Source organism: Saccharomyces eubayanus, chromosome XIII (assembly GCF_001298625.1).
Source record: "Saccharomyces eubayanus strain FM1318 chromosome XIII, whole genome shotgun sequence".
Taxonomy (NCBI): Eukaryota; Fungi; Ascomycota; class Saccharomycetes; order Saccharomycetales; family Saccharomycetaceae; genus Saccharomyces; species Saccharomyces eubayanus.
Genome location: NC_030972.1, coordinates 278,147 through 303,403, shown reverse-complemented (window position 1 = coordinate 303,403; position 25,257 = coordinate 278,147). Strand labels below are relative to the sequence as shown.

General features: G+C 38.6%; 8 protein-coding genes and 1 non-coding gene across 9 annotated transcripts; 4 read left to right on the top strand and 5 right to left on the bottom strand.

The window, feature by feature from the left end:
• Positions 1 to 181: 181 nt before the first annotated feature.
• Positions 182 to 1,798, top strand: ERG5 (C-22 sterol desaturase; the record flags this gene model as incomplete). Its single annotated transcript, XM_018367143.1, has 1 exon — positions 182 to 1,798. One exon carries the CDS (start codon positions 182 to 184, stop codon positions 1,796 to 1,798), a length of 1,617 nt encoding a protein of 538 aa, XP_018220077.1.
• Positions 1,799 to 2,197: 399 nt separating this feature from the next.
• On the bottom strand, positions 2,198 to 3,754 carry BUD22 (Bud22p; the record flags this gene model as incomplete). Its single annotated transcript, XM_018367142.1, has 1 exon — positions 2,198 to 3,754. The coding sequence occupies one exon, from the start codon at positions 3,752 to 3,754 to the stop codon at positions 2,198 to 2,200; it is 1,557 nt and encodes a 518-aa protein (XP_018220076.1).
• A 2,169-nt stretch (positions 3,755 to 5,923) lies between these two features.
• Positions 5,924 to 7,483, top strand: SEC59 (dolichol kinase; the record flags this gene model as incomplete). The annotated part of the gene is made up of 1 exon (XM_018367141.1): positions 5,924 to 7,483. The coding sequence occupies one exon, from the start codon at positions 5,924 to 5,926 to the stop codon at positions 7,481 to 7,483; it is 1,560 nt and encodes a 519-aa protein (XP_018220075.1).
• Positions 7,484 to 7,701: 218 nt separating this feature from the next.
• CLU1 (translation initiation factor 3 subunit CLU1) lies at positions 7,702 to 11,544 on the bottom strand (the record flags this gene model as incomplete). Its single annotated transcript, XM_018367140.1, has 1 exon — positions 7,702 to 11,544. The coding sequence occupies one exon, from the start codon at positions 11,542 to 11,544 to the stop codon at positions 7,702 to 7,704; it is 3,843 nt and encodes a 1,280-aa protein (XP_018220074.1).
• Positions 11,545 to 11,826: 282 nt separating this feature from the next.
• Positions 11,827 to 11,898, bottom strand: DI49_4098. The gene has a single exon. It is a non-coding gene; the product is annotated as a tRNA-Glu (tRNA).
• Positions 11,899 to 16,085: 4,187 nt separating this feature from the next.
• ANY1 (Any1p) lies at positions 16,086 to 17,309 on the bottom strand (the record flags this gene model as incomplete). The annotated part of the gene is made up of 1 exon (XM_018367139.1): positions 16,086 to 17,309. The coding sequence occupies one exon, from the start codon at positions 17,307 to 17,309 to the stop codon at positions 16,086 to 16,088; it is 1,224 nt and encodes a 407-aa protein (XP_018220073.1).
• A 465-nt stretch (positions 17,310 to 17,774) lies between these two features.
• On the bottom strand, positions 17,775 to 18,314 carry ADI1 (acireductone dioxygenase (Ni2+-requiring); the record flags this gene model as incomplete). Its single annotated transcript, XM_018367138.1, has 1 exon — positions 17,775 to 18,314. The coding sequence occupies one exon, from the start codon at positions 18,312 to 18,314 to the stop codon at positions 17,775 to 17,777; it is 540 nt and encodes a 179-aa protein (XP_018220072.1).
• Positions 18,315 to 19,981: 1,667 nt separating this feature from the next.
• On the top strand, positions 19,982 to 21,946 carry PLB1 (lysophospholipase; the record flags this gene model as incomplete). Its single annotated transcript, XM_018367137.1, has 1 exon — positions 19,982 to 21,946. The coding sequence occupies one exon, from the start codon at positions 19,982 to 19,984 to the stop codon at positions 21,944 to 21,946; it is 1,965 nt and encodes a 654-aa protein (XP_018220071.1).
• Positions 21,947 to 22,931: 985 nt separating this feature from the next.
• PLB2 (lysophospholipase) lies at positions 22,932 to 25,043 on the top strand (the record flags this gene model as incomplete). Its single annotated transcript, XM_018367136.1, has 1 exon — positions 22,932 to 25,043. The coding sequence occupies one exon, from the start codon at positions 22,932 to 22,934 to the stop codon at positions 25,041 to 25,043; it is 2,112 nt and encodes a 703-aa protein (XP_018220070.1).
• Positions 25,044 to 25,257: the final 214 nt, after the last annotated feature.

The following is a 25,257-nucleotide window of genomic DNA, read 5'->3' as shown; positions in this document are numbered from 1 at the left end:
TATGTACGCAAACAGAGAACTGTCTTGGAAAAGAAAAAAATTATATATAAGATAATCATCTATTGTTCTAAGTTCTTATTCTTGTTCATCTTTTACCTTCATATTCTTTTGTTGTCTACACTCGCAACCATAAACAAAACTTTATTTCCTACACGATAGAAATCAAACACCTCCTAACAACATGAGCTCTGTCGCTGAAAACATAATACATCAGGCCACTAATAATTCTACATTACACCAATTGGCTAAGGGTGGGTCCTCCTTCGGTGTCACCAAAGCCTTCAACGTCCTGGATGCACTTAAGTCAATGTCATATTTGAAAATCTTTGCCACTTTGATCTGTATTCTTTTGGTTTGGGACCAAGTAGCATATCAAATTAARAAGGGCTCCATTGCTGGTCCAAAGTTCAAGTTCTGGCCCATTATTGGTCCATTTTTGGAATCCTTGGATCCAAAATTTGAAGAATATAAGGCAAAGTGGGCATCTGGTCCACTTTCATGTGTCTCTATTTTCCACAAATTCGTCGTTATCGCATCCACTAGAGATTTGGCAAGAAAGATCTTACAATCCTCCAAGTTTGTTAAACCATGTGTTGTTGATGTTGCTGTGAAAATCTTAAGACCTTGTAACTGGGTCTTTTTGGATGGTAAGGCCCACACTGACTATAGAAAATCATTGAATGGTCTTTTCACTAAACAAGCTTTGGCCCAATACTTACCTTCATTAGAAGTAATCATGGATAAATATATGGAAAAATTTGTTCGTTTATCAAAGGAGAAGAATTATGAACCTCAAGTCTTTTTCCATGAAATGAGAGAGATTCTTTGCGCCTTATCATTAAACTCTTTCTGTGGTAACTACATCACTGAGGATCAAGTCAGAAAGATTGCCGATGATTACTATTTAGTCACAGCAGCTTTAGAATTAGTCAACTTTCCAATTATCATCCCTTTCAGTAAGACATGGTACGGTAAGAAAACCGCTGACATGGCTATGAAGATTTTTGAAAACTGTGCTCAAATGGCAAAGGACCATATTGCCGCTGGTGGTGAACCAGTTTGTGTTATGGATGCTTGGTGTAAATTGATGCATGATGCAAAGAACAGTAACGATGATGATGCCAGAATATTTCACAGAGAATTCACCAACAAGGAAATTTCAGAAGCTGTTTTCACTTTCCTATTTGCCTCTCAAGATGCCTCCTCCTCTTTGGCTTGTTGGTTGTTCCAAATTGTAGCTGATCGTCCAGATGTTTTAGAAAAGATTAGAGAAGAACAATTGGCTGTTCGTAACAACGATATGTCTACTGAATTGACTTTGGATGTGATTGAAAAAATGAAATACACTAACATGGTCATCAAGGAAACTCTACGTTACAGACCCCCTGTCTTAATGGTTCCATACGTTGTTAAGAAAAATTTCCCAGTTTCTTCCAATTACACTGCACCAAAAGGCGCTATGTTGATTCCAACCTTGTACCCTGCTTTACATGACCCTGAAGTTTACGAAAATCCAGATGACTTTATTCCTGAAAGATGGGAAGAAGGCTCAAAGGCTAGTGAAGCAAAGAAGAATTGGTTGGTTTTCGGTTGTGGTTCACACGTTTGTTTAGGTCAGACTTATGTCATGATCACTTTCGCTGCCTTATTGGGTAAATTTGCTCTATCCACCGATTTCCATCACAAAGTAACTCCATTAAGTGAAAAGATCAAGGTTTTCGCCACCATTTTCCCTAAAGATGACTTATTGTTGACTTTCAAAAAGAGAGACCCAATTACTGGTGAAGTTTTCGAATAATCAAGAAACCAGAGTTACTTCTTTGTTTACAAAAAGAAAATCGTATTTACGTCATTTAAGGGCTGATATCTGAGTACTCTAATCTTTTTCTCCCTTTATCTTCATTTCATACACACTTATTATATAGCAATCATATTTATTATTCAGACTTTTTTATCATATTCAGGTTTTATAAACAATTCATTTAGTTTTCTTTTATATCTTTGAGTCACTATTTATGCATGAGCACTTCACTTTGTCGAAGTTTTTTCCGTAACTTTTCCCGTTTAATTTCTTTTAACACAGGCAAGTAGACTGCAATAATACGATTGAATAAATTAAATGCTATAATGGTATGATATATATATATATAATCTATTATACATGGTGGTGCTTATAACTGCGAGAGAAATATTAGAATCAATCAAATTTAATCTTTTTACCTTCAAATTTAGCTTTTTGTAACTTTTCTTCGGCTAGTCTCTTAGCAACCCAAGAAGGATGCTCTTCCCCAGTGGCAGTTGGTTCTTTTTCTTTCTTGTAGGTCACTTCAGTACGCCCACGTTCGCGTTCCTTTTCCCTAGAAGCGTATAGTTCCGCTTGAGCTTCACGTTTAGCGACTCTAGCTTCGTAATCAATTTGTCTTTGTTTCCTCTCTTCCATTTCTTTCTCTAATTCTTTTTGCACATGCTTAGCCTCAGAGCCGTATTTTTTCTCCCAGATTTTTCTTCTTGCCCTTTGACCACGTCTGTTTTTCCTCTTTGGCTCGTTTGACATTTGTTCTCTAGCCGTACGATCATCGGATGTTTTACCGTTCTTTTTCTTCCCTTTATCATTCTCGTTCAAATTATTGTCACTGCTTTCTTCTTCACTATCATCCCCACTATAATAACCAGCCATCAGTTCAGGCAAGTTATGTACCTTGGCCTTCTTCCTCTTCGGTTGATTTTCTTCATCATCGCTATCTTGTTCGTAATCACCCTCTTCATCGGATGATTCTCCACTAGGTTCTTCGTCTGTCACTTCATCGTAATTGATATTAGGATTCAAGTATCCACTACCTTCTTCTTCTTCATCTGAATTACCTAGCATGCCCTCGTATTGCTTTACCAACAGGTCTTCGTCATCTGACGTCACTTCCATATTGCTTTTATTTCTTTCCTTAGTCACATAGGAAGTCTTATCGTTGGCATTGTTTTCATCATCGTCATTATACTCAATCTCGGTAGGCAGTGGAGTAGATTTGAGTGGTTTCTCGTTTGCTTCATACTTCTTAGCTTTCATAACACTCACGTCAAATCCAAAAATGAAACAAATACTCAAATCGAAGGATTCGATTAAATCCTGAATAGTTTTGTTTTGACCGATTAATGCATTTGACTTTTCACAGCTTGGTAGTTTTGTGATGACTTCATTCCAAATATGACTTGGGTTCCATTTACTTGTTTTATCGTTGATGTAATCAGTGTAGTCATTGTTATCTAACCATGTTTTAGCATTTGTGTCATCTTCAGTTTTTTTGCTTTTTTGTTTGATCCTTTGATTCAAAATTTTAATCAGCTTGAACCTCGTCATGTATAGCGCCAAATCATCTAATGAAATCTTTGAATCAAGCATTTTCTCCAAATCTATAGTTGCTGTCTTTTTTTTTTCAGAATTTTTCGGTCTACTTGAAGTCTTTTGAGACAGTTTTTGGACTTGCTCTTTTATACATTTTGACAGATGCGTCTCGTAGTAATGAATCTTATTATTTAGTAGTTTTGAGTAACTTTCGCCTAGTTCTTCAGTTAAAGTTTTTAATTCCAAAGAGCCCAATAGCTTGTCCACTTTTTTCTTGTTTTTTCTACCTATACAATTGTATAGTTTTGCAGTTTTTGGATATCTTGGTTCAAATTTCTCTAATGAGTTCGTCAAGTAGTGATATTGATACTCCAATTGATCCAGCTTATAGATCGAGACGGAGTTTTCAGAAGGCATTGTTCCTTGAGTCTTTGAGATACTGTGCACTTGACCTCTGTATACAGAAGTACTATCAGAAACACATATAAGAAACTATACATGATGTGAAAAATTTCAGTGATGAGGTAGATGCTATTGAAAAAAATTTGCTACGAAATCCAATAAATGCAATGTCTGGGTGTTGTAGACATCGAATAGGTTTTAAGAGGAAGGAAAAGACAAAAGCTTGTAGTGTTTCAAGATGGATTGTGATCAGACTGACGTGCAAATCATTTGATGAGATGTTTTCTTCATTGAAAATCTCGGAAGAAAATATATAGCTCAAGAAGTTGTCATCACATCACGATTTAATATTTAAAACCTTAAGACTAAAAAGTTCTATATCAAAGAATATACTTGAACTCAAATATATTGAAGAGATTAGAGTCGTTCAAATAATCTGGAGGGACTACAATAGTTCACTTTACTCGATTTCTAAATTTGCTAAAAATAAATTAAAGCTCAGTACCACGCCCTGTCACRGGCGAAATATCATCAAAGTTAATCGATAAACATTCGAAAAACGCAGTTGACCGTCGTGAAATGTGGAAATCATCATAAACAATTTTTGAAATCGAGATAAAGTTAATACCATTGTAGTGTCTCGTTGATCATCGCGATCTCTCATCTCTCTCAAATAAAACTTTTTGTATAATTGCATCAGACACTAATTGCTCTTATCAATCATTAAGATCAGACATATGCTTGTCTATTTGAGTAATTTGTTTCATCTTCTGCAATATTTTTGTTTGAAGGGAAGGATTTTTTTCTAATAGAAGGTAGCATGTAAGCTATACAGACACATCAACTGATGAAATTAGGTTATCTGTCGATTTTTTTCTATTTCCAATTCTGTAAGAATAAACAAACGTTGTGAATAGTTTCAGAAAGGCATGAATGGTAATTAATAGTTGTGTCTTCACGAAAGATCAGACTCGTCATCTATAAATATCTCATCATAAAATCCAATTCACAAAATCATAGGAAAAATGAGAAAAAAATCCATTATTTCTTAAGAAAAAATTCCGCCAACCTCCAAAAAAGGTAGCTTGCAATGGATCAGTAACGTGGGTTTTCTAGGCCCACTTAAAGCATTATCACTCATTCGATAGGATACATTTTGTTCCTTCTCAGTGCCCAGTGCTGTGGATCCTCATCTCCATTGTACCAAATAGATTGAAAAAATCTATGGAAGAATAGCACTAAAAAACCACTGTTTTTTTAACGTTTATGTATTCTTCCCAAATTATGGAAACACATTTCCTTTTCACTCTATTTTAAAAAATGTTTGTTAAGTCAGGATAGTTGCAAAAACTTATCAACATATATTCGTTCAGCCAGTAATTCCAGCTTTGTTTTTGTTATAATCATCATATAAACAAACATTTTTTAAATGAGTTTTGGGACAAAAACCAAACATGTGGAAATTAAAAGGAGAACAGAGAAATTGAAGAAATACAACTGTATTTCTGTCCAAACTTTTCTTTTCAGCTCTTCTTTTTTTTCTTTATTGCTAATTAAAAACCTCAGAAATAAGAATAAACGGTCTAATCACAAAAGATTCAGAAACTCTAGTTTGTAAAAATTTATTTGGGTCATCAGGGGAATAATTAGCCTGTGATAATGACAAAAGACATATCTGAAAAACTAATCATGATAAAGAAAAAAAGAGAAGAAAACCGAGGTAAAAGGAATCTTGAGAAGATTCAATTTCTCTTTCTGCCCATTATATTTCTCACACCACTTGGTCCTTGTTGTATTGATACTTTTTGTTATATAAAAACTTCTTCCAATAAAGGAGTTATATATTCAATATCAATATTTACAATGTTTGCGTCTCTTATTTATATGTGAAAATTTTCGCCGAGAATGAAAAGTTTTCAAAACTTCCAAAAATGTTTGGGCGTGCGGGTAATACACAAGCCCATTATTGAGGGCTATTCAAGGTGAGTGGGTGTGCAGGAACATAATCCCAAGCAGCCTAGAATATCATACACGTTGTTAGCTTCCACGGTGAAGTATTGGCAAATCCATATATCTCGGTAACAGTAGAATTTGTAGTGTTTAGGGAACCAAATCCTAACCGGCTATTTAGATAGTTCGAAAGCTGTAACTGTTTGTTCTTTGCACCTTTTGTTTATTGCTCATATGGTCGCTATAATACCTCATGCTTCCTTCATTACAACTGATCTAGTCCGGAAAACAAAGGGAAGCCAAATACCATCCAAGGAGGGTCGTAAGATCAATATGAGGACTCATGAAGCTGACCTGAGGGAGGATGCTCGAGAACTTGAGTGGTTTTATCCGAATTTTGTTCAGATAGTTATACTGTTCGGCACTTTTTATTATGGTATTGAAAGGCTTCAGCCGTGGTCTACAGATGTCACTGGCACGTCTTATAAAAAAATCTTTGTAAACGCTTTTGTGGTGGGGTTGATAATGATTGGGGTGATCTTAATCAAATATTGGCAACACGGCTCCAGAAGCATACCCAAGTTCGACACCGTTTACAGTTTTTATTTGCCTTTCATGATTTCATTATTGTTTGATACACCCTCTACAACGATAAACACCATATTGATCCTTTCGGTAATGAATTCCTATAAATGGGACGTTCAATTTTTGGTGATATTTTCGCAGTTCAGCCTCATATATTTCAATTTTGAGACTGGTGACAGATTAGAAAAAATTATTGGCGTTATAATAAACTCTTTACTGTCGTCGATTCTGAAACATATCGGGCAATTGAAAAGCTTGGATAATATTGACTCTAATCTTTTTAGTATCCTATTGACGAACATACTATATGTTTCTGAAGCGAATTCCATACATTTTAGGGTTTTGAAGGGCATTATCCTCGCCCTGATGACTACAATCTCAACCAATTATATTCTCAAAAAAATATTACACGTTAAGCCATTTATGCAGTCAATATTGTTCGCTGTTGGGCTTCCTGTTCTTTCAAAGACATTCATTCATCTAGAAGATGGACAAGATCCGTTATCATGGCTGGTAGGGTATGTCGTAGAATCTACCACTCGTCAAAAGATTTTGTTTGCTTGGTTCTCTATACTACTGCTATCCGTACCAAGTATTTTGATCGAAAAGGACAGTCTGTCGTTAAATACCTCCCGAAAAGTGTGGCACTTCATCATATTCTTACTTATAGTGCCATCATTCCAAATAGATTCAAATTTTGTGAAAATTGCATTGTCTGGAACAATACCAGTCTTCTTATCAGTTGAATATATAAGGTTTCAAAACCTACCGCCTCTAGGATCTCTAATTGAACTACAACTTAGAAGGTTTGCGGATGCCAGAGACCATAGTGGGCCCCTGATCATATCCTATCTTTATTTATTATTTGGAATATCGATACCTTTGTTGGTGAATGACTCGCCCATGGGATTAATAGGTTTGGGAATTGGCGATTCTCTGGCATCTATTATCGGTAAAAGATATGGTCAAATTCGTTGGCGAGGTACCCAAAAGACTATAGAGGGAACTCTTGCGTTCACCATAACAAGTTTTATTGTTTGTTTGGTATTACTTTACTTTGATAAAGCAATCGTGTTTAGTCATTTAACCGCTTTACAATTGCTTTGTGTTTGTACATTAAGTGGGGTATTGGAAGGAAATAGTGTGCTAAATGATAATATTTTGATACCTGCATTTATGATGATTTGTGAAAAATTGTTTACTCTTTGATTAATTTATCTATTTGGAAACTCACAAATATAATTTTGCATTTACGAACGAAAAACGTAAAAATAATCAGCATCATTAAGACAGAAAACAAACTCTTGGTTGTCTTTTTTTATTTTATATCTAGTGCTTACACATGGTATATACAAGTATTGACTATATAGATATAAGGAACATTCATAATTAAGGAGTGGAAGAAAAGGGGGATGTTAGGGAAGTTTCTATTTCTTACCGTGCTTCTTCTTATTCTTGCTTTTGTTATTTGCAGAGTTAGAAGAGTCGCCTTCAATAAATGTTAACAACTCATCCACAGACTTGTCGGCTAGTTCAGGTTTGACATCATCTTTCTTTTGACGATTGTTTTTCTTCTGAGTGGCTGTGTTAGCAGGCTTTGGTCCAGCTGCTGACGTTTGGTCCTGTGCTAATTGTTTTTTTTGTTTCAAATCCACTATCAATGAGTTCAAACCATTGACCCATTGTCTTGATTGTGCTGAATGTGTATGATTCATACCTAACTGTTTGGTAAAGATCCCCTGAGTTACAGTGATGTGTTCTAGAGCACGATGGAAATCCTTCAACGCAGCAAACAAATTTCCCAGGCGTGATTCAGTATAACCATATGCTAATGATTCCTTGCCTTCTAGTTCAACAACATATGAACTTAGTTGTCCCAAAACTTCAATGGCCAATTTAGTATCTTGAACACCCAGAGCTAGTTGTTCTAAATGGTTGAAAATACTTGTTGGAGCTGGATGATGAATCTTGGGTAATTGATAAACTTTTAGAATCTCAGCGAGCCTGTTATAAATAACAGCAGCGTTATACGGACTTTCGTTAGAAAATTCCAGAACGGCCAAATTAGTTAAAGCTCTCATCATTTCAAAAGAATCGATACCGCTAACTCTTTCATAAATGGTACATGCTTTACGACAAAAGGCAATGGCTTCTGGGTATAGTGCTAACTTATTGTAAATGGCAGATAACGATAAGTATTTTTCAGCAACAGTAGGGTGTAAAATGTTATTAACATCTTCTAAGACTGTAATGGATTGAGCAAGCAAAGTCAAAGCAGTTTGTTTGTCTTCGTTTATCATTGAGGCACCTTGAGCCCAAAATTCTTCACTGACTGAAGAAGTATACTCTGATAACTTAACACGTGGGATGATAGTCAGGTCGTTTAAACTGAAGGTGGCTACTGGTTCAACGTATTTGTTTCTAATTTTCTTGTCTAAACTTTGCTTGTAGCTTTCCAATTGTTCTTTAGTGAAAAAGTATTCCTTGTTCAGTAATTGAACACCAAATTTGTAAGAAACGCTTCTGATTAAGGCAAAGGGATTTTCCATATAAGTTTCAATCCAACCAGATGGTAAATGATGACGGAATCGTAAAGCAGCTTGTTTAGAAATAGATTCCAACAATTCGGAACGAGTCCATTCAGCAAATGAATACTTATCGACTGGATAAAACTCATCGACAGGTTCTGGCTTTGGATTAGCATTGTAGTTGGTACCGACCAACATATTGAAGACGTAAGCAACTAAAGATGGGACCAATACGATTGGGACATCTTTACTTAAGTCCTTCAAAACGTGTTTCAAAGAACGCGAAACAATTTCTAATTCGGCGATTTTTATCAATGGCAATAATTCATCATAGGCAACGACGACAGGTTTCCCATCAGTTGGCTTTTTGATTTCTTCATCGTTCAATTTCAGGTCTTCAGTTAGTTCCTTAGGAACATCCTTACCTTCCTGTACTAACTTGTTGATCTTTGCCTGTCTTTCCTTAATCATGGCTTCAATCTTTTGCAAATAAGACTTTTCCCATTCTTCATATTCTTTGTTGTCTTGTTCAACAGTTTTCAAGTTCTCTTCGTATTTGGCAGTTTGAGACTCTAATTCTTTTTGAGAAAGTTCAATGATTTTACCCAAATAACGCATATTGATACCATTTTTATGTAAAGTGTCGGCTAAATGCTCGCCATTGTAAGGGGTGCTCAAATTACCGGATAAATAATCCTGAATGACGCTAGGAATAACATCCTTTTGTAAATACGTTGATATTTCATCAACGGTAGGGTCCTCAACACCTTCGATTTGGTAAGCATCAGGGTTGTAACTGAATCTGTTTTCATCATAGGCTTTTTCAAATTCAATACCTTCTTTCTCAATCTTTTCATTCCACCATTTTTCAACTAGTTCCGGACGTAACAATGTTTGTCTGTGTGGATAACGGTTGTTGACATCATCTGCTTTGAATTCGTCAAAATTTTCTCTGGCAAAGTTAATATCCAAGGGGTATGTGTTGGCTAAATCCAAAATGTAGCGTCTCTTGTCGAATCCGACGATACCCTTTGATTGAGAGGAAAACACCAATTCGGTGTCATCGACCTTGTGCTTTTTCAAATGGAAGGCCTTGACAAATTTTTTTTCCAAGACAGCTTCGAAGTCAGCATCATAAACAATTTTTTCTAAACCTTCATCAAGGCCGTATTTGACGTTGATATCATTGACAAAATCCTCGGTAACTTCCTCACCAGTTTCGACGTCTTTGACAATTTTGTTACCCATGGTAGCTAATAGTCCAGGTACTGGAGTTTGAGCTAAGATTCTTCTGCCGGCAAATTCAACGACGGTTGTTAATAGGTAACGAACTTCATGCATATGTAGACGGTTCAAAATATTGATTGTCTTCAAATCCTGGTTAGAAGCAGCGATAGCAGCTTCATCACCACCCTTACCTTTAAAATTGCCACTAACATCAGAAACAAAGGAATAAAATATGTTGTCTTTCAAGAAAATTTGATCTTGAATTGGAGATTCTGGGTTCATTGCAATGAAGTCGCTATAGAAAATCGACATTGCTCCCTTTGCTGCGGTAACAGAGAATTCGTGAACGACCTTGGCGAATAATCTTTCCATTTCAATACGGTCCTGTAAAGTTGATGTTGCCAAATCTTTAATAGCTTGGAATTCATCGTTAAAGTTCCTTTCTGGGGTAGTGTCCAAGGCAGGTGTTTGTAATCTTAGATAATCCGGGCTATTCGCTGGTAAAGAAGAAACGAACCACGGTTTGTGTAAAAACGTATTGTTTGGTCTCACGTAGCTTGTGGAATCCAAAGTTGATAATCTCTTTTCAAACGCTTGAACATGAGAAACGAATTTTTTTGAACGAGATGAAATCAAATCAAACAAACTGTAGTGAACCAAGGATGGGTTGACGTTCTCCTCGGTATTTTCCTTTGGGGAAGGATCGAATTTTGTTGAATTAGATCTATTGACGTAGAACCCTGATGGAATTGCAGTGATATAGAAGTTTTCGCCTTCTAAAGTGACAATTTGCAGATAGAATAGATGGCCTTTGGTTCTATAAAATGGAGGTACAGGATTATAAGCTGCAAAACTCAAAGATCTAACACACGGGGTGATGATGTTGGATTCAGAGGTTAGAAGTTCGTTAACTGAAGAACTCTTAAAACTGGAGAAAACTTCATGGACCATTTTGTTGAACTCAAGCTTTTCGTTTTCAGAAACATTTTTAAAGGTACTTTTTTTTCCCTCTGGATTTCCTTCATCTTTCTTCTCTTCTTGCTTAGATGCTTCCTTAATTGGACCTAGCGGTAGAGAAGAAAAGTTTGAGCCGGTGGAAATGGCAAATTCAGACAAACCATCTGAGGTCTCTTGGGCAAACCCTATGAAGTCGCGAACTGTAATTACATGTTTCAAAGCTTCTCTTGCACTATATGGCTTCATCACTAACTGAAGTTTTATGTCGCTTTTTTCACCTACGATATCCTTTATAGAAACTTCCTCACTTAGCTGTGAGCCATCTTCAATTGCTCTTAAACTAACGTTTGTTAAGTATTTGGAGCTAGGAATCATAGCCAATACATCCAAAATTGTTTGAATTTTAGATTCTCTGCTAATTTCAAAGGATATGTCATTGTTCTTGGAAGTTGAAGCCTTCTTGGCGTGTTTGGCATTGTTAGAGTGGCTATCCTCTTTTGGAAGTTTAACGGTCACTTTAACGGTGGCGTTTCTAGCTTCTTCTTTGGCTTCACTCATTGGAGACAGAAGATATGCAGGCTCGATTTATTAAATGGTAGCAACACGTGGTTTTAGTCCGTTCGACAGGTCAATTTTCGCTCAATTATCACTTTGCAATCGATGAACTTGGTCTTCAATTTTCCCCTATAAGTACTGATCTTTCTAGAAAATGTTTCGAGTAGTATATTCTAATGAAATCTTATCCGTTCTATTGGCCATACATGACCGGAAAAACCATGTCGACGTGAAAAAAAAAAGTTCGCAGATGCCTCCCGATTTTTAACAATATCGAAAAAAATACTCCGATACGGGGAGTCGAACCCCGGTCTCCACGGTGAAAGCGTGATGTGATAGCCGTTACACTATATCGGATTATTAATCTTGTGTTTTATTGCTTATCTGAACCTTTGTGTATGTATAGTCTGTGATATCTGTTGATAGTTAGTACCTAGAAATTGGCAGCTCTTTTTTTATTTATCAAGAAACGCACAATGGTTGGTATATAGAGCTCAATGGTACAGGTACAGCTCAAAATTGGATCATAAGATGCCGGCTAAAAACTATCTCTTTATATGACATTTTATAGCTGATCTATCAATTAAAAGTCTCTTTAATTTATTATCGCTATTACAAAATACGGTTATCCGTAATTATAATTTGTTACTACTATTAATCTTTAATTCAGTTTTGTATCACATATAAATAACTGTGTATCCAAAATTAATTATTCCAACAAATTCAGATTCGTCAGCTTTTAATGGCTTTATAAACTAAATGAGCGGTCCTGAGTTACACAAAAGTAATACAATAAATCATTTCGTAAGCACAAAGAAGCGAAGTACTTCGTTTTCGTAAATCTTGTATATGTATACTGCAAGTTTTAGTGTCTTCTTCGTAAAACTCAAAAACTTTGCCTAAACGGAGCCTTGATCGATCTTTGATGGTTACTTTTAAAAACCCACTCAGGTCTTGAAATTTCAATTATAATGAACCGCCACTTGCAAAAGATAAAATTATCATTAATAATCATTAAATGAAAAAATATAAAGTATATATTAAAGTATTTGATAACTGTTACCGTTTCAGAAAAATAAACGCGATAGCAGAGAAAAATTTGAATTCATTATCAGGTTTTAATTATTCCTCTGGAACTCTTCTTTCCTTTGAAATCCAGTTGCCAGACTTCCATGGCTTGACACCTTCTACATACATTTCATTAACTTCTTCTAAAGTCAAACCTTTAGTTTCACAGACAAAGAAAAAGACATAGAAGAAGGAGAACACCAAGCAGCCCATGAAAACGTAACCATACGAAAAACTAATAGCACTCGTAATGAAAGGAGTGAAAAACCCAATCAAGAAACCCCAAATCCAGTTAGCACCGACAGCAATAGCCATAGCACGGTTCTTGACACGTAAGGGATAAGATTCAGAAACAATGACGTAAGCAATTGGAGCCCAACTGATAGCAAAGAAAAAGATGAATAAACAGGTGAAAATAATCATGACGTTACCGGCAGCCTTAGAAGAGGGTTGGTCCTTACCATCTGGATACAAGCTTGTAACACCAACGGTGGAGAAGATAACAAAACAGATAGCCATGAAAGCAGAGCCACCTAGTAGACACTTACGACGGCCGAATTTATCAACGGTGTATAAAGCAACGAAAGTAGAGGCAAAGTTGACGATACCTAAGACGATGGAAGTTTGGAAAGAATCTTTCATTCCAACAGCGTTGAAAATAGTGGTACCGTAGTAGAAGAAATAATTGTTACCGGTCAATTGTTGTAGAGATTGAATCATAATACCCATAATGACACGAGGTAAAATGGCACCCTTACTAGAAAATAGTTCACCCCAAGAAGCGTTACCAGCTAGTCTTTCAACTTCAACATTAGCCCTAATAGTGTCCATTTCAGCGATGATGCTTGGATCTTCAATTGTGACTTTATTAGACCTAGCCAAAGAACGTTGAGCGTCTTCGTATCTACCCTTTTCAACCAAAAATCTTGGAGATTCTGGAACCATTAACATACCAGCGATCATGAAGATAGCAAAGGCAAAGTTCATACCTAGAGGAACTCTCCATTGAATTGAGTTGGAGTAGTCTTTGGTACCATAGTTGGTACAGTAACCCAAGAAAATACCCAGTGTAATCATTAATTGGTAAAAGGAAACACAAGTACCTCTAATGTGCTTTGGAGCAGTTTCGGAGATCAAAGTTGGAGATAAGACAGCAATACCACCGACACCCATACCGGAGACAATTCTGCCGATGAAGTATTGGTACCATTTGTCAGTGGAAGCAATTTGAATCACAATACCAACAATGTACACCAAAATAACGCACATCAAACCAATTTTACGGCCATAAATATCACCTAGACGTCCCAATGTTAACCCACCAACAGCACAACCAATATTGAAAATACTAACAATCAAACCAGTTCTAACATCAGAAAGGTAGTAAGTACCATCTGACTTCATCTGACCAAATCTCCTTTTGAAATCACTTTGGTTGACAAACCCGGAAATGGTACCAGTGTCCCAACCAAAAACGAAACCACCAAATGCAATCATTAGACATAAACAGATAACTGTCCAGTAAGCGGTGATTGGCTTTTGTGGAAGTTCGGCGATATTGTTTTCAGACTTGGCTTGTAATTGAAAGTCATCTGTTTCTAGCTTTTTTACTGCTGAAGTAGAGTGAATTGAAAGTTCTTGAGAACCGCTCTCGATAGGATTGATCGCGAGCTCAGGCATCTTGTTGTTGTTTGTTTGAATCCTGTTGTAATGTTATTCTTGTTGTTCTTATGAGTTAAATATTAATAGAATAGAGAAAGCATGATCTCAAATCTTGGTTAATGGAGAATTGTCATCGCTTTTTATACTTTTTGCTAATCTGGCTCGCTGACGATTTCAGTGGGAATTCGATAATTTTTTTAAAAACGTGGAGAGTGAACTGCGTAGTCTTTTCCCACCCCGGTTGTGTGGACTATTACTAGTGGCAAGCCGCATGCTGTTAATTTTTCATWCTTTCGAGACCCCTCTTCGCCATCGCAAAAATAAAAAGGCACGCGTGGCTTGCGAAAAAACTTTAAATGGTGGAAAAACAGGAGGATTAGTCCTCTTACGCGCACAGAAAATGCGCAGGGAAAGGGTTTCGGATTATTTGCTCCGCAAAAACCCCCACCATTCTCCGGATTTATAGAGACTACAATTTTTTCGAATGTCAAGCCGTGAGGGGAAAAAGAAACGTAAAAGCAAAATTGAAGCCGTACCTGAAAGGCGTTTTACCGGTGAGATAAGAAAATTAAAGAAGGAGAGGGAAGGGAGGCTGTTTTTTCGGAAGAAGTCATGCTCGTAAAAATTTTGCCTTGTTCCTCTTGTCCATTTCTTCCGTTCTCGTAGAGGAATAAACATGGGGAAATCAAAGCCACTTGGAAAAATGGTATAGAGGACCTTGGAGAAAAAAAGGAAACAAGAAAAAGCAATCAAATTTTTCTTTTAATTCTTCCCCAGTTGTTTTCTTTTTTTTTTTCTACAGTCTTTTGTTACTACTTGACAAAAACTACTTATGTGTGTGCCTGAATTATCTTTGCACCTAATAATTTAGTTCATTCTTTTATGATTACAAAACCCTTTCCTCATTTGAATGGGGAAAAGGGTTTCTCCGCCTCTGCTCAAAAGAAAACCAGATTTCTTTTTCACGTCATCACGATATAGCCCTTTTATTCTGTTTTAGGCTGGTTGAAGGAGTATTGTGTTACGTTCGGAAGAGGTAACAAGGATATTCTTTAGTTTTATGATATTTGAAATAAAGCGGGGTTCGATTCGCTGCTGAAGTTTCTGGGGGATGTTGGCTGTGTACTCGATATTTCGAGACATAGTCTTTTGTTTATTTTATGTACACTCTTTTACACATAAAAATTTACGTTTCAATACGTTGGAGCTGTTTCCCAGAAAGAAAAAAAAATCATTTTTTTTACAGAGGTTGCTTGAAATAATAAATATATTAAAATAAGTTCTCACACATGATTATGCTCATGGAAAGCCTCACCAAGTTGTCTTCTCAATATAACTGCGTAAGGGTCCAAAGTTGAGCAGAAAAATAGAAATTCTGGCGTCGCAGTCCTGAATACGAAAATAGAAATTATAAATAGTCTGTGAAGAATGTGCGAGTATTAATGAGAAAAAGCTTTTGAAGCTTTAGCATAATTACATTGAGCTCACCCTGAACGTTGAACCAGCGACTAAGATTACTATAGGAATTTTTGATTGTTGATAGATTCATTCTCCATTTCCGCAGCTTGTATTGAACGATATTAGTGGGGCTGTTTGAACTCATTGTATTTACGCTATCCATGTGCTTTCCTTTTTAAACGCCGGTTATGTTTTCTTTTCAAAAACAGGAAGAACAAGGTATAAAACCGTAATGATGGGCATGTTGTATGTGGACATGCATGCATATATATATATATTGAATTATGGATGCATATATTTAAAACGTAAAAAAACCCTCTATTAACTTTTTTTTGTTTTGCCTACCCAACAAAGTTTTATACTGTAACCGTATGTGGCTGAGATTTACCTACTTGATCATATTGAGGTGAATCTGATGTATCATGACTATCGTGTTTCAAGGCCTTTTCGACATCCTTTTGTAAAGTATTGAAAAGGTCCAATTCGTACATTTCGCTTTCACCCTCTTCATCTGATGGTGGATTGCTGTTATTGGGATGGTGGATATGTCTTAGTTTCGGATAGTAGTATCTATAGTAAATGTATTGACCGCCGATGTAAAAATCTAACGACATCTGGAATAACGCAAAAACAACGAATAATGCGGAAATATTTTTTGCACCAAAAATTAGGTAAGTGATCTTTAGGGTATCACCACAAAGCCAACTTACCAATAGGATTAGTTTGAAACCCTGGACGGATTTTAGTTTGTAAAGAATGGCAATTTGTGGTAGAGGGAGAAGAGATTCTACTAGCAAACCCAGCGACCCTATAATGGAGCCAAGACCTTGATCCAATGAGTCCCAGTTTAAAATGTTCGAGATACAAAATGTGAGTAGTATTTGTAAGGTTGCAAATAGCGCCAAAAACCTCCAAAAATTCCTATCGTTGTCCCATTGCCAAAATGCTCCAATTCTTTTAAAATTCGGGTCGAAGAACTTTAGGATTTTGTATAAGAATGCCAAAAAAATTTTAAATGTAAATTTCAACAAGTTTGTGAATGATAGTGACTTGATCAGGTTCTTCCAATCTTCACTTAAAAATTTCGGTCTGTTAATGCAACTGAAAAACTCGAACCATATGTCATGAATCAAATGCGACAATGATTCAACATCGGTCAAATTTTGATATTTGTATTCGTCGGGTCTATATTTTAAACTTGTTTTCAATAGGATTAATTGAATGAAAATCATCACCAATGATTGTCTCAGCAACGTGATTTCGTATGGTGTAATCAAATAGTAAGATATCCTTAAGATACTGGCAATCAACATTGTGGCACAAATATCTATGGAGAATCCCAAAGCGGTCTTACATTTCTCGATGCTGATAATTGTGGTACCATAGGAGAATAGAGGGGTAAAACTAATGAGGTTATTGGCAATAAACTGCATCGTAAGCCATTCTGGAATATAAAACTGATCGACTTTGGGCAGGTATGAATACAAAGTATCACCCACGTCAGACGACACTTTAGTAGCAGTGGCGACTGCGACGTCCTTTGCCAAGGTAGCGGTTAGCGTACCTGTTGTTGCTGACATTCTCCAGCTTTATCAGTGTAAACGTATACGTTTTGATCTACGTTTGTTTTCTATAAAAAAAAAAAGAATGCGAGTGTATGCGTATAGTTTTGTATAAAAAAAGTTGGGCGATGAAACCAAATCAAAATAGTAAATGTCGTATCGTTTTTGGCTTGCAAATTGTTGTTGTTGTTTATAGGGTTTGGTGAAGGGGGGGGGGGTGTTGCTTTTGCTGCTACGTCTATGGTCTATATTATTCAATATGCTCCATAGAAGTACGCAGGCAAATAAAAAAAGGCCTATACCAAAAATATTTCACTACCATCAAAATATACTAATAATACGAAAATAGTTCAACTTTCGGTGTTTCTTTTTCCAGTTTTGGTGTTTTTTTCTTTCCCTTTCACAGACTCGAAGATCATTCCTGACGGCGAAAAGAGACCCTGCGCCTCTAAAGTATTAAAATGCTATATTACTATTTGGTACTTAGTACTGATTAATTCGGGATACATAGTGCTTGCGAACGGGCAAAGCGTCTGCCTGGGTAGACCTGTTAATCGCCTGCCACTTAGGTTCGTCTTTGAACAGCCTCAAAGCCTTGATATGATTAGTACTCGTCAACGTGAAACGGTGGTAGATACCCGGCGGAAGAATTAGTAAATCTCCCGGCTCTACCCGGCACCTGACCCAGTTTTCAGGTGTGGAAGCATCTCTGACGTCAAAATACCCAGTGCCTTCCAGACAGTACCTAATTTCTTCGTCTTCGTGCAAATGCTCTTTGTAAAACATGGCTAGTTTTTCGTTGAAATCCGCTTCGTTCTTGAAAGAGCCTTGGTGAATATCGACCACGTCTCTGTTTCTGTATTGTCTCTCTTTTGCAATCTCGTTCACGTCAGCTTCGGTTGCACAATATTTATAGATCACTCCCAATTTCGCTAGCTCATCTAGGGAAAGCTCCGTGCCGGAATTGTGAGATTCGCGGTAATCGATGCCGCTCTTGTTGTCGTGAACGTATACTTTAACCATCTTATAGTGCGGTTAGCTCTTGCTTAATGCGTTGTTGTTGTTAGTCCTTTTCTTTTCTTTTTTTTTTAAAAAATATCCAGTCTAACCTTTGCACTCTCTTGTTCTTTTATATTTTTGACGTTTTTCCACAGATGCATATTTCGGTCTTAGCGACTCCACTGTGGCGTCCGCCTGCTGAACGGCTACCAAGAGAAAGGGCCCTTTTTAGTCATCTATGGAAAGAAGTAACCAGAGACTGTCCTCCAACGCATGCTTTGCTACCTTGGTCAAGTTACGCTCAAAACACACTTACTTGAAGGCGGACAGGCACAGATCAAACTGAAGAGACATGCGCATATGTGCATCTTTGACAAAACGGGAAACACTCTTGTTTCGGCATGACTTTGCAAAGAGAAAAAAAAAAATGTGTCAAGAAAAACATGGCAAGGTCTCGGGACCTTGTCAATACAGACTGAGTAACGGAGCAACCACCTAGAGAGAAGAAAACAAAGCTGCTAAATTTTGCTCAGAGCAAAAAAACCACAACAATTAACAGGGACAAAGAAATGTCCCTTGAATTTTTTTAAGTACCTCACCACCAACAATCTCCGTATTATCGGTGAGCGGTGGCAAAAGGGGTTTGTTAATACCATAACGGGTGCGTGGGTCAAGCCACGCGCCATCTCCCACTATACTTTGTCGCAGGACCCTGTTGACAGCGCTCGCGCAGTGACCAGTCTTCGTGCATACGAGCCGATTACAAACGATCCAAGCCTGTCTGCCCTTCAATCTATAGTAAGCTCCACCCATTTTCAGACACGCGGTCCCTGGTGGTTCCAGAATCCGTGCCAGAAAATACTGTTTTTTTCAAATCAGGTCATCCTTCAAGGGTCCGCGCCAGTTTCTTCGGCGGCTACTATCTGCCGGTGGAAGCATGGGGGTGGCTGTTTGCTTTGCCGCTGGTACAGCTTTTGGCAGAACGGTCTTCCTGCCCGCCTGAAAGCTATTCTCCGCCTACAGCAGTGAAAGCCGCCTATGAGCATGACACTAAAAGGGTTCTGGCCCGCTTCCCTGGGTCGGACCCGCCCGCCGTCAGCCCCCTCCGCCCCGAACCCGACGCCGAGCCGTCCGGACCGTGCCCTGCCCTTTCTCGGGCAGTGAGCGCGGTAGGTCTCGGAGAGGCCGCACAGTGTAACGTATGGGTGTTTTGTAGGTCTGCCGTAAGCAGCCCTACAAAAACTCCGTCTTCGATTTCGCCTCCCCCCTTGTTAAGCTTACCACACCCTTGTCTATTTCGGGAAATAGCCTTATGCTGCGACAACAGGCTGCCACTTGCCCGTCTTATTCGCGCACTTTTTTCTTTCTAATAAACAATGCTACTTACATCTCCTATTTTCAATTAGGATTACTTATTTACTTTACTCTTTTTGGCTGCTTAGGCAAATGAACCCTTTCATCTTGTATATAAACACTCCAAACGCCATCAGACAGCTGTAGAGTTTTTTGCTGGAGGTAAATTTCTTTTTTAAGGTTATCAAGTCTAAAGTAACAGTTAGGTAATTAGCCGTGCGTTTTCTTCTTTATTTTCTTAAGGTTTACTTTTTCTTTCCATCGATATAAGTTAGTAAGAAACTAAACCATCTTCGTTAAAAGGGAAAAAAGGAAAAAAAAAAAAAGGTCACATAACAATGAAGTTGCAAAATTTGTTAGCGTCTGCTACAATTTTGACTGCATTGACAGAAAATGTTGACGCGTGGTCACCAAGTAATAGTTACGTTCCGGCAAATGTAACCTGTGATGACGATATCAATCTAGTTAGAGAAGCCTCTGACTTATCAACAAACGAAACCGAATGGCTAAAGAAAAGAGATGCGTACACCAAGGAGGCCTTACATTCTTTCTTGGATAGGGCCACTTCCAACTTCAGCGACAGTTCGTTGCTCTCCACTCTTTTCGGTAGTAATTCCTCCAACATGCCCAAGATTGGTGTCGCCTGTTCCGGTGGTGGTTACCGTGCCATGTTGTCTGGTGCAGGTATGATTGCTGCTATGGACAACCGTACTGTTGGCGCCAACGAGCACGGTCTTGGCGGGTTACTACAAGGTGCCACTTACCTGGCGGGTCTGTCAGGGGGTAACTGGTTGACAAGCACTCTGGCCTGGAATAACTGGACCTCTGTGCAAGACATCGTGGACAACACGACTGCATCCAACTCAATCTGGGACATCTCTCACTCGATTCTTACCCCAGGCGGTATCAACATCTTCAAGACTGGGAGCAGATGGGACGATATTTCCGATGATGTTCAAGCAAAGCAAGATGCCGGTTTCAACATCTCTTTGGCCGACGTATGGGGCCGTGCTCTGGCCTACAATTTCTGGCCAAGCTTGTACCGTGGTGGCCAAGGATACACATGGTCTACTTTGAGAGAGGCTGACGTTTTCAAAAACGCGGAAATGCCCTTCCCCATTACGGTCGCAGACGGTAGGTACCCAGGTACCACCGTGATAAACTTGAATGCGACTCTTTTCGAGTTTAATCCATTCGAAATGGGTTCTTGGGATCCTTCTTTGAACGCTTTCACCGATGTCAAGTATCTCGGAACCAATGTTACCAACGGTAAGCCAGTTAACAAGGGTAAGTGTATTGCCGGGTTCGACAACACAGGTTTCCTGACAGCCACTTCATCTACCTTGTTCAACCAGTTTTTGCTACGTTTGAATTCTACCGGTTTACCATCGTTCATCGCTAATCTGGCCACGGATTTCTTAACCGACTTATCCGAAGCTAATGATGACATTGCCATTTACGCTCCAAATCCATTCAAGGGAGCAAATTTCATCCAAAAAAATGCCACCTCTGGCATTATCGACTCTGATGATCTATTCTTGGTTGATGGTGGTGAAGATAACCAAAATATCCCATTAGTGCCATTGTTGCAAAAGGAACGTCAACTGGATGCCATTTTTGCCTTAGACAATTCTGCTGACACCAACGACTATTGGCCAGACGGTGCCTCTTTGGTTAACACTTACGAACGTCAATTTGGTGTCCAAGGTTTAAATTTGTCCTTCCCATATGTTCCAGATGCTAACACATTTGTCAACTTGGGACTGAACAAAAAACCAACCTTTTTTGGTTGCGACGCAACAAACTTGACCGATTTAGATTACATCCCACCTTTAATTGTTTACATTCCAAACTCCAGACATTCGTTCAACGGTAACCAAAGCACTTTCAAGATGTCTTACTCCGACTCAGAACGTCTTGGTATGATCAAAAATGGGTTTGAGGCCGCCACGATGGGCAATTTGACAAGTGACTCTGGCTTCTTAGGCTGTGTTGGTTGCGCCATCATCAGACGTAAACAACAAAGCTTGAACGCTACTTTACCATCCGAATGTAGCAAGTGTTTCTCCAACTACTGTTGGAACGGTACAATTGACAATAAGTCAGTCTCAGGTTTAGGCAACAGTGACTTTTCCTCTTCTGCCTCTCTTTCTGCCTCAGCCGCTGCAGCTTCTGCCTCCGGCAAATCCTCCTCTACTAACAAGAAAAATGCAGGTAATGCCTTAGTGGACTACTCCGGATTGAGTACCAATACCTTTGTTGGTGTGTTGAGTGTTATTAGCGCTGTTTTTGGTCTAATTTAGATTTCTATCTTTGGATGTGCTTCTTTTCTTGCAATGAAATGTGAGTGAGAAGAAGATACCAACGAGGCAGTTTGCAAAATCCCAAAACGCATACTATCTTTATTTTTTTTTATACAGGCTTTTAAACAGACTTTGAGGGTAAACATTTACATAGCGTACGCTTTTCTTTCCATATAGACATATATAATCTAAAGCAGCGCTTTCTTCGAACAATCCTACATAATTCCAAGGTGCAATGCAATGCATTGCAATGCATAAACGTAACGCTCTGCAAATACGCTACATGTGTTTGCATTGCAGGTTCCCCACATGCCAAGGTACACCGGTCCTTAAGAGAATTACGATTTCGACCATTCATGCTTCTTTCCAATTATCCGGTATCCAGTTAATTTTTTCCTGGTTTTTTTCTTATCTTGGAGTGACAACGAGCAAAAATACCCCAATTGTAGTTGTACGAAGAATGGCACAATAGATGATTTCCGCGACTGTGTAGGGGGACTCACCTGCCGTCAACGGCGGTGCCACCATAGTATCCGCGGTGGTGCCCAATGCAGCCGGCCTGCCCCAACTGGGTATTAAGGTTTCTTCGGCTCGTATACGTGGAGAGAGCACCTAAATAGGGACGCGTTCGTTGCCTTTCCCAACAGTTTTCAACCTGCGGCCCTTTCTTCCGCGCGCTGCCCATCTTGGCATTATTTACCAACAAAAGAAGTGAAAAAAAAACAAAAGGAAGTGAAAAAAAAAAAATAGAAAAAAAAAAGAACAAAAAAGGCAAAAATGACAAAGAGCAATGAGCCCGCGACTCTCATACTTGATGTGCTCTAGTGCAGGAAAATCCACCTTATATATTGGCATCATTGTCCAATCTCATTAATCATTGAAAATGCCCTTGATTTTTCGCTAATTCTTGGTAGTCCTTCTTTATTATAGTGTACTAGAGACAAGTGAATTTATACTCATTGACAGAGCAGCACCTATTCCCGTGATGCAATTACAGAATATATTACTAGCTACCTCGCTAGTGTCTGGACTCTCTCTCGCTGCAGACTCGTCGTCAAGCATAGGTGGTGGTTACGCTCCATCAAAAATTTCTTGTCCCGATGATGGCGCTTCTTTAGTGAGAAATGCCTCTGGTTTGTCTACTGATGAAACCGAATGGTTGAAGAAAAGAGACGTATACACCAAGGAGGCCTTACATTCTTTCTTGGATAGGGCCACTTCCAACTTCAGTGACAATTCGTTGCTCTCCACTCTTTTCGGTAGTAATTCCTCCAATGTACCCAAGATTGGTATTGCATGTTCAGGTGGTGGTTACCGTGCCATGTTAGGTGGTGCTGGTATGATTGCTGCTATGGACAACCGTACTGACGGTGCCAACGAGCACGGTCTTGGCGGGTTATTACAAAGTGCCACTTACCTGTCAGGTCTATCTGGTGGAAACTGGTTAACGGGTACTTTGGCCTGGAATAACTGGACCTCTGTGCAGGAAATTTTAGATCATATAAGCGAAAGCGATTCTATTTGGAATATCACGAAATCCATCGTGAATCCAGGTGGCTCTAACATAACCTACACCATTGAAAGGTGGGAATCCATTGCGCAAGAGGTACAGGCCAAGTCTGACGCTGGCTTTAACATTTCTTTGTCAGATTTGTGGGGCCGTGCTCTTTCTTACAACTTCTTCCCAAGCTTACCAAATTCTGGTTCTGCCTTGACTTGGTCTTCTTTGAGGGATATCGACGTGTTCAAGAACGGTGAAATGCCTTTACCAATTACTGTTGCAGATGGTAGATACCCAGGCACCACCGTGATAAACTTGAATGCCACTCTTTTCGAATTTACTCCATTCGAAATGGGTTCTTGGGATCCTTCCTTGAACGCGTTTACCGATGTTAAGTATCTAGGTACTAAAGTTTCTAATGGTAAGCCAGTTAACAAGGATCAATGTGTCTCCGGTTACGATAATGCTGGGTTTATTATTGCTACTTCTGCCAGTTTGTTCAACGAATTTTCCTTGGAAGCTTCTACTTCAACATACTATACAATAATCAACAATTTTGCTAACAGGTACGTCAACAATTTATCTCAAAGTGATGATGATATTGCTATTTACGCACCAAATCCATTCAAGGACACTAATTTTGTTGACCGTAATTACACTTCCAGTATTGTCGATGCCGATGATTTGTTTTTAGTTGACGGTGGAGAAGATGGTCAAAACTTGCCATTAGTCCCACTAATCAAGAAGGAACGTGACTTGGATGTGGTCTTTGCTTTAGATATCTCAGACAATACGGATGATATGTGGCCAAGTGGCGTCTGTATGACTTACACCTATGAGCGCCAATATTCTAAACAAGGTAAGGGAATGGCTTTTCCATACGTTCCAGATGTGAATACTTTTGTTAACTTGGGTCTAACTGACAAGCCAACTTTCTTTGGTTGTGACGCACAAAATTTAACGGACCTGGAGTACGTGCCACCTTTGGTCGTCTATATTCCTAACTCAAAACATTCGTTTAATGGTAACACGAGTACCCTGAAAATGAACTACAACATCACTGAGCGTCTTGGAATGATCAGAAACGGTTTTGAAGCTGCGACGATGGGTAACTTTACCGACGACTCTGAATTCTTGGGCTGTATCGGTTGTGCTATCATTAGACGTAAGCAAGAAAGCTTGAATGCTACCCTGCCATCTGAATGTACTAAATGTTTTGCCGACTATTGTTGGAATGGCGAACTAAGCACATCGACGAGTCCTGAATTATCCGGGAACAGTACATATGAAAACGGTGCAATTGCATCTGCGATCTCTGAAGCTACTGATGGTATCCCTATAACTGCTCTTTTAGGCTCCTCAAGTTCTGGGAACACCACTTCGAACTCAACATCTGTTTCCTCTTCGAATTCAGCAAATTCATTAAATACCCTCTCGAGCTCAAACTCTTCATCCTCCTCCTCCTCCTCCTCCTCAGTAGCTTCCTCTCATGCCTCAACAGCAAGCAAAGCGAATGGCGCCGCTATTTCTTACGCAAACACTAGTACTCTAATGAGTTTGTTGGGTGCTATTACAGCTGTTTTTGGGTTGATTTAGAATTCTTTCTGAAATGGCATTATATTAGTTTCTTTACATTAAAAAGGAAAACGACGAATTACGTGTATGTAAATGTGTATTAATATGAAAACTTTTTTTCCTAGTTATCGCACGCTGGATTTTTGTCAAAATCTTGAAGTTGAGTATGAGCGTTCCTTACATTGAACTAAAACGAAAAACAGTTAATAATGCGTGCCTTTAATCGAACTAGCGT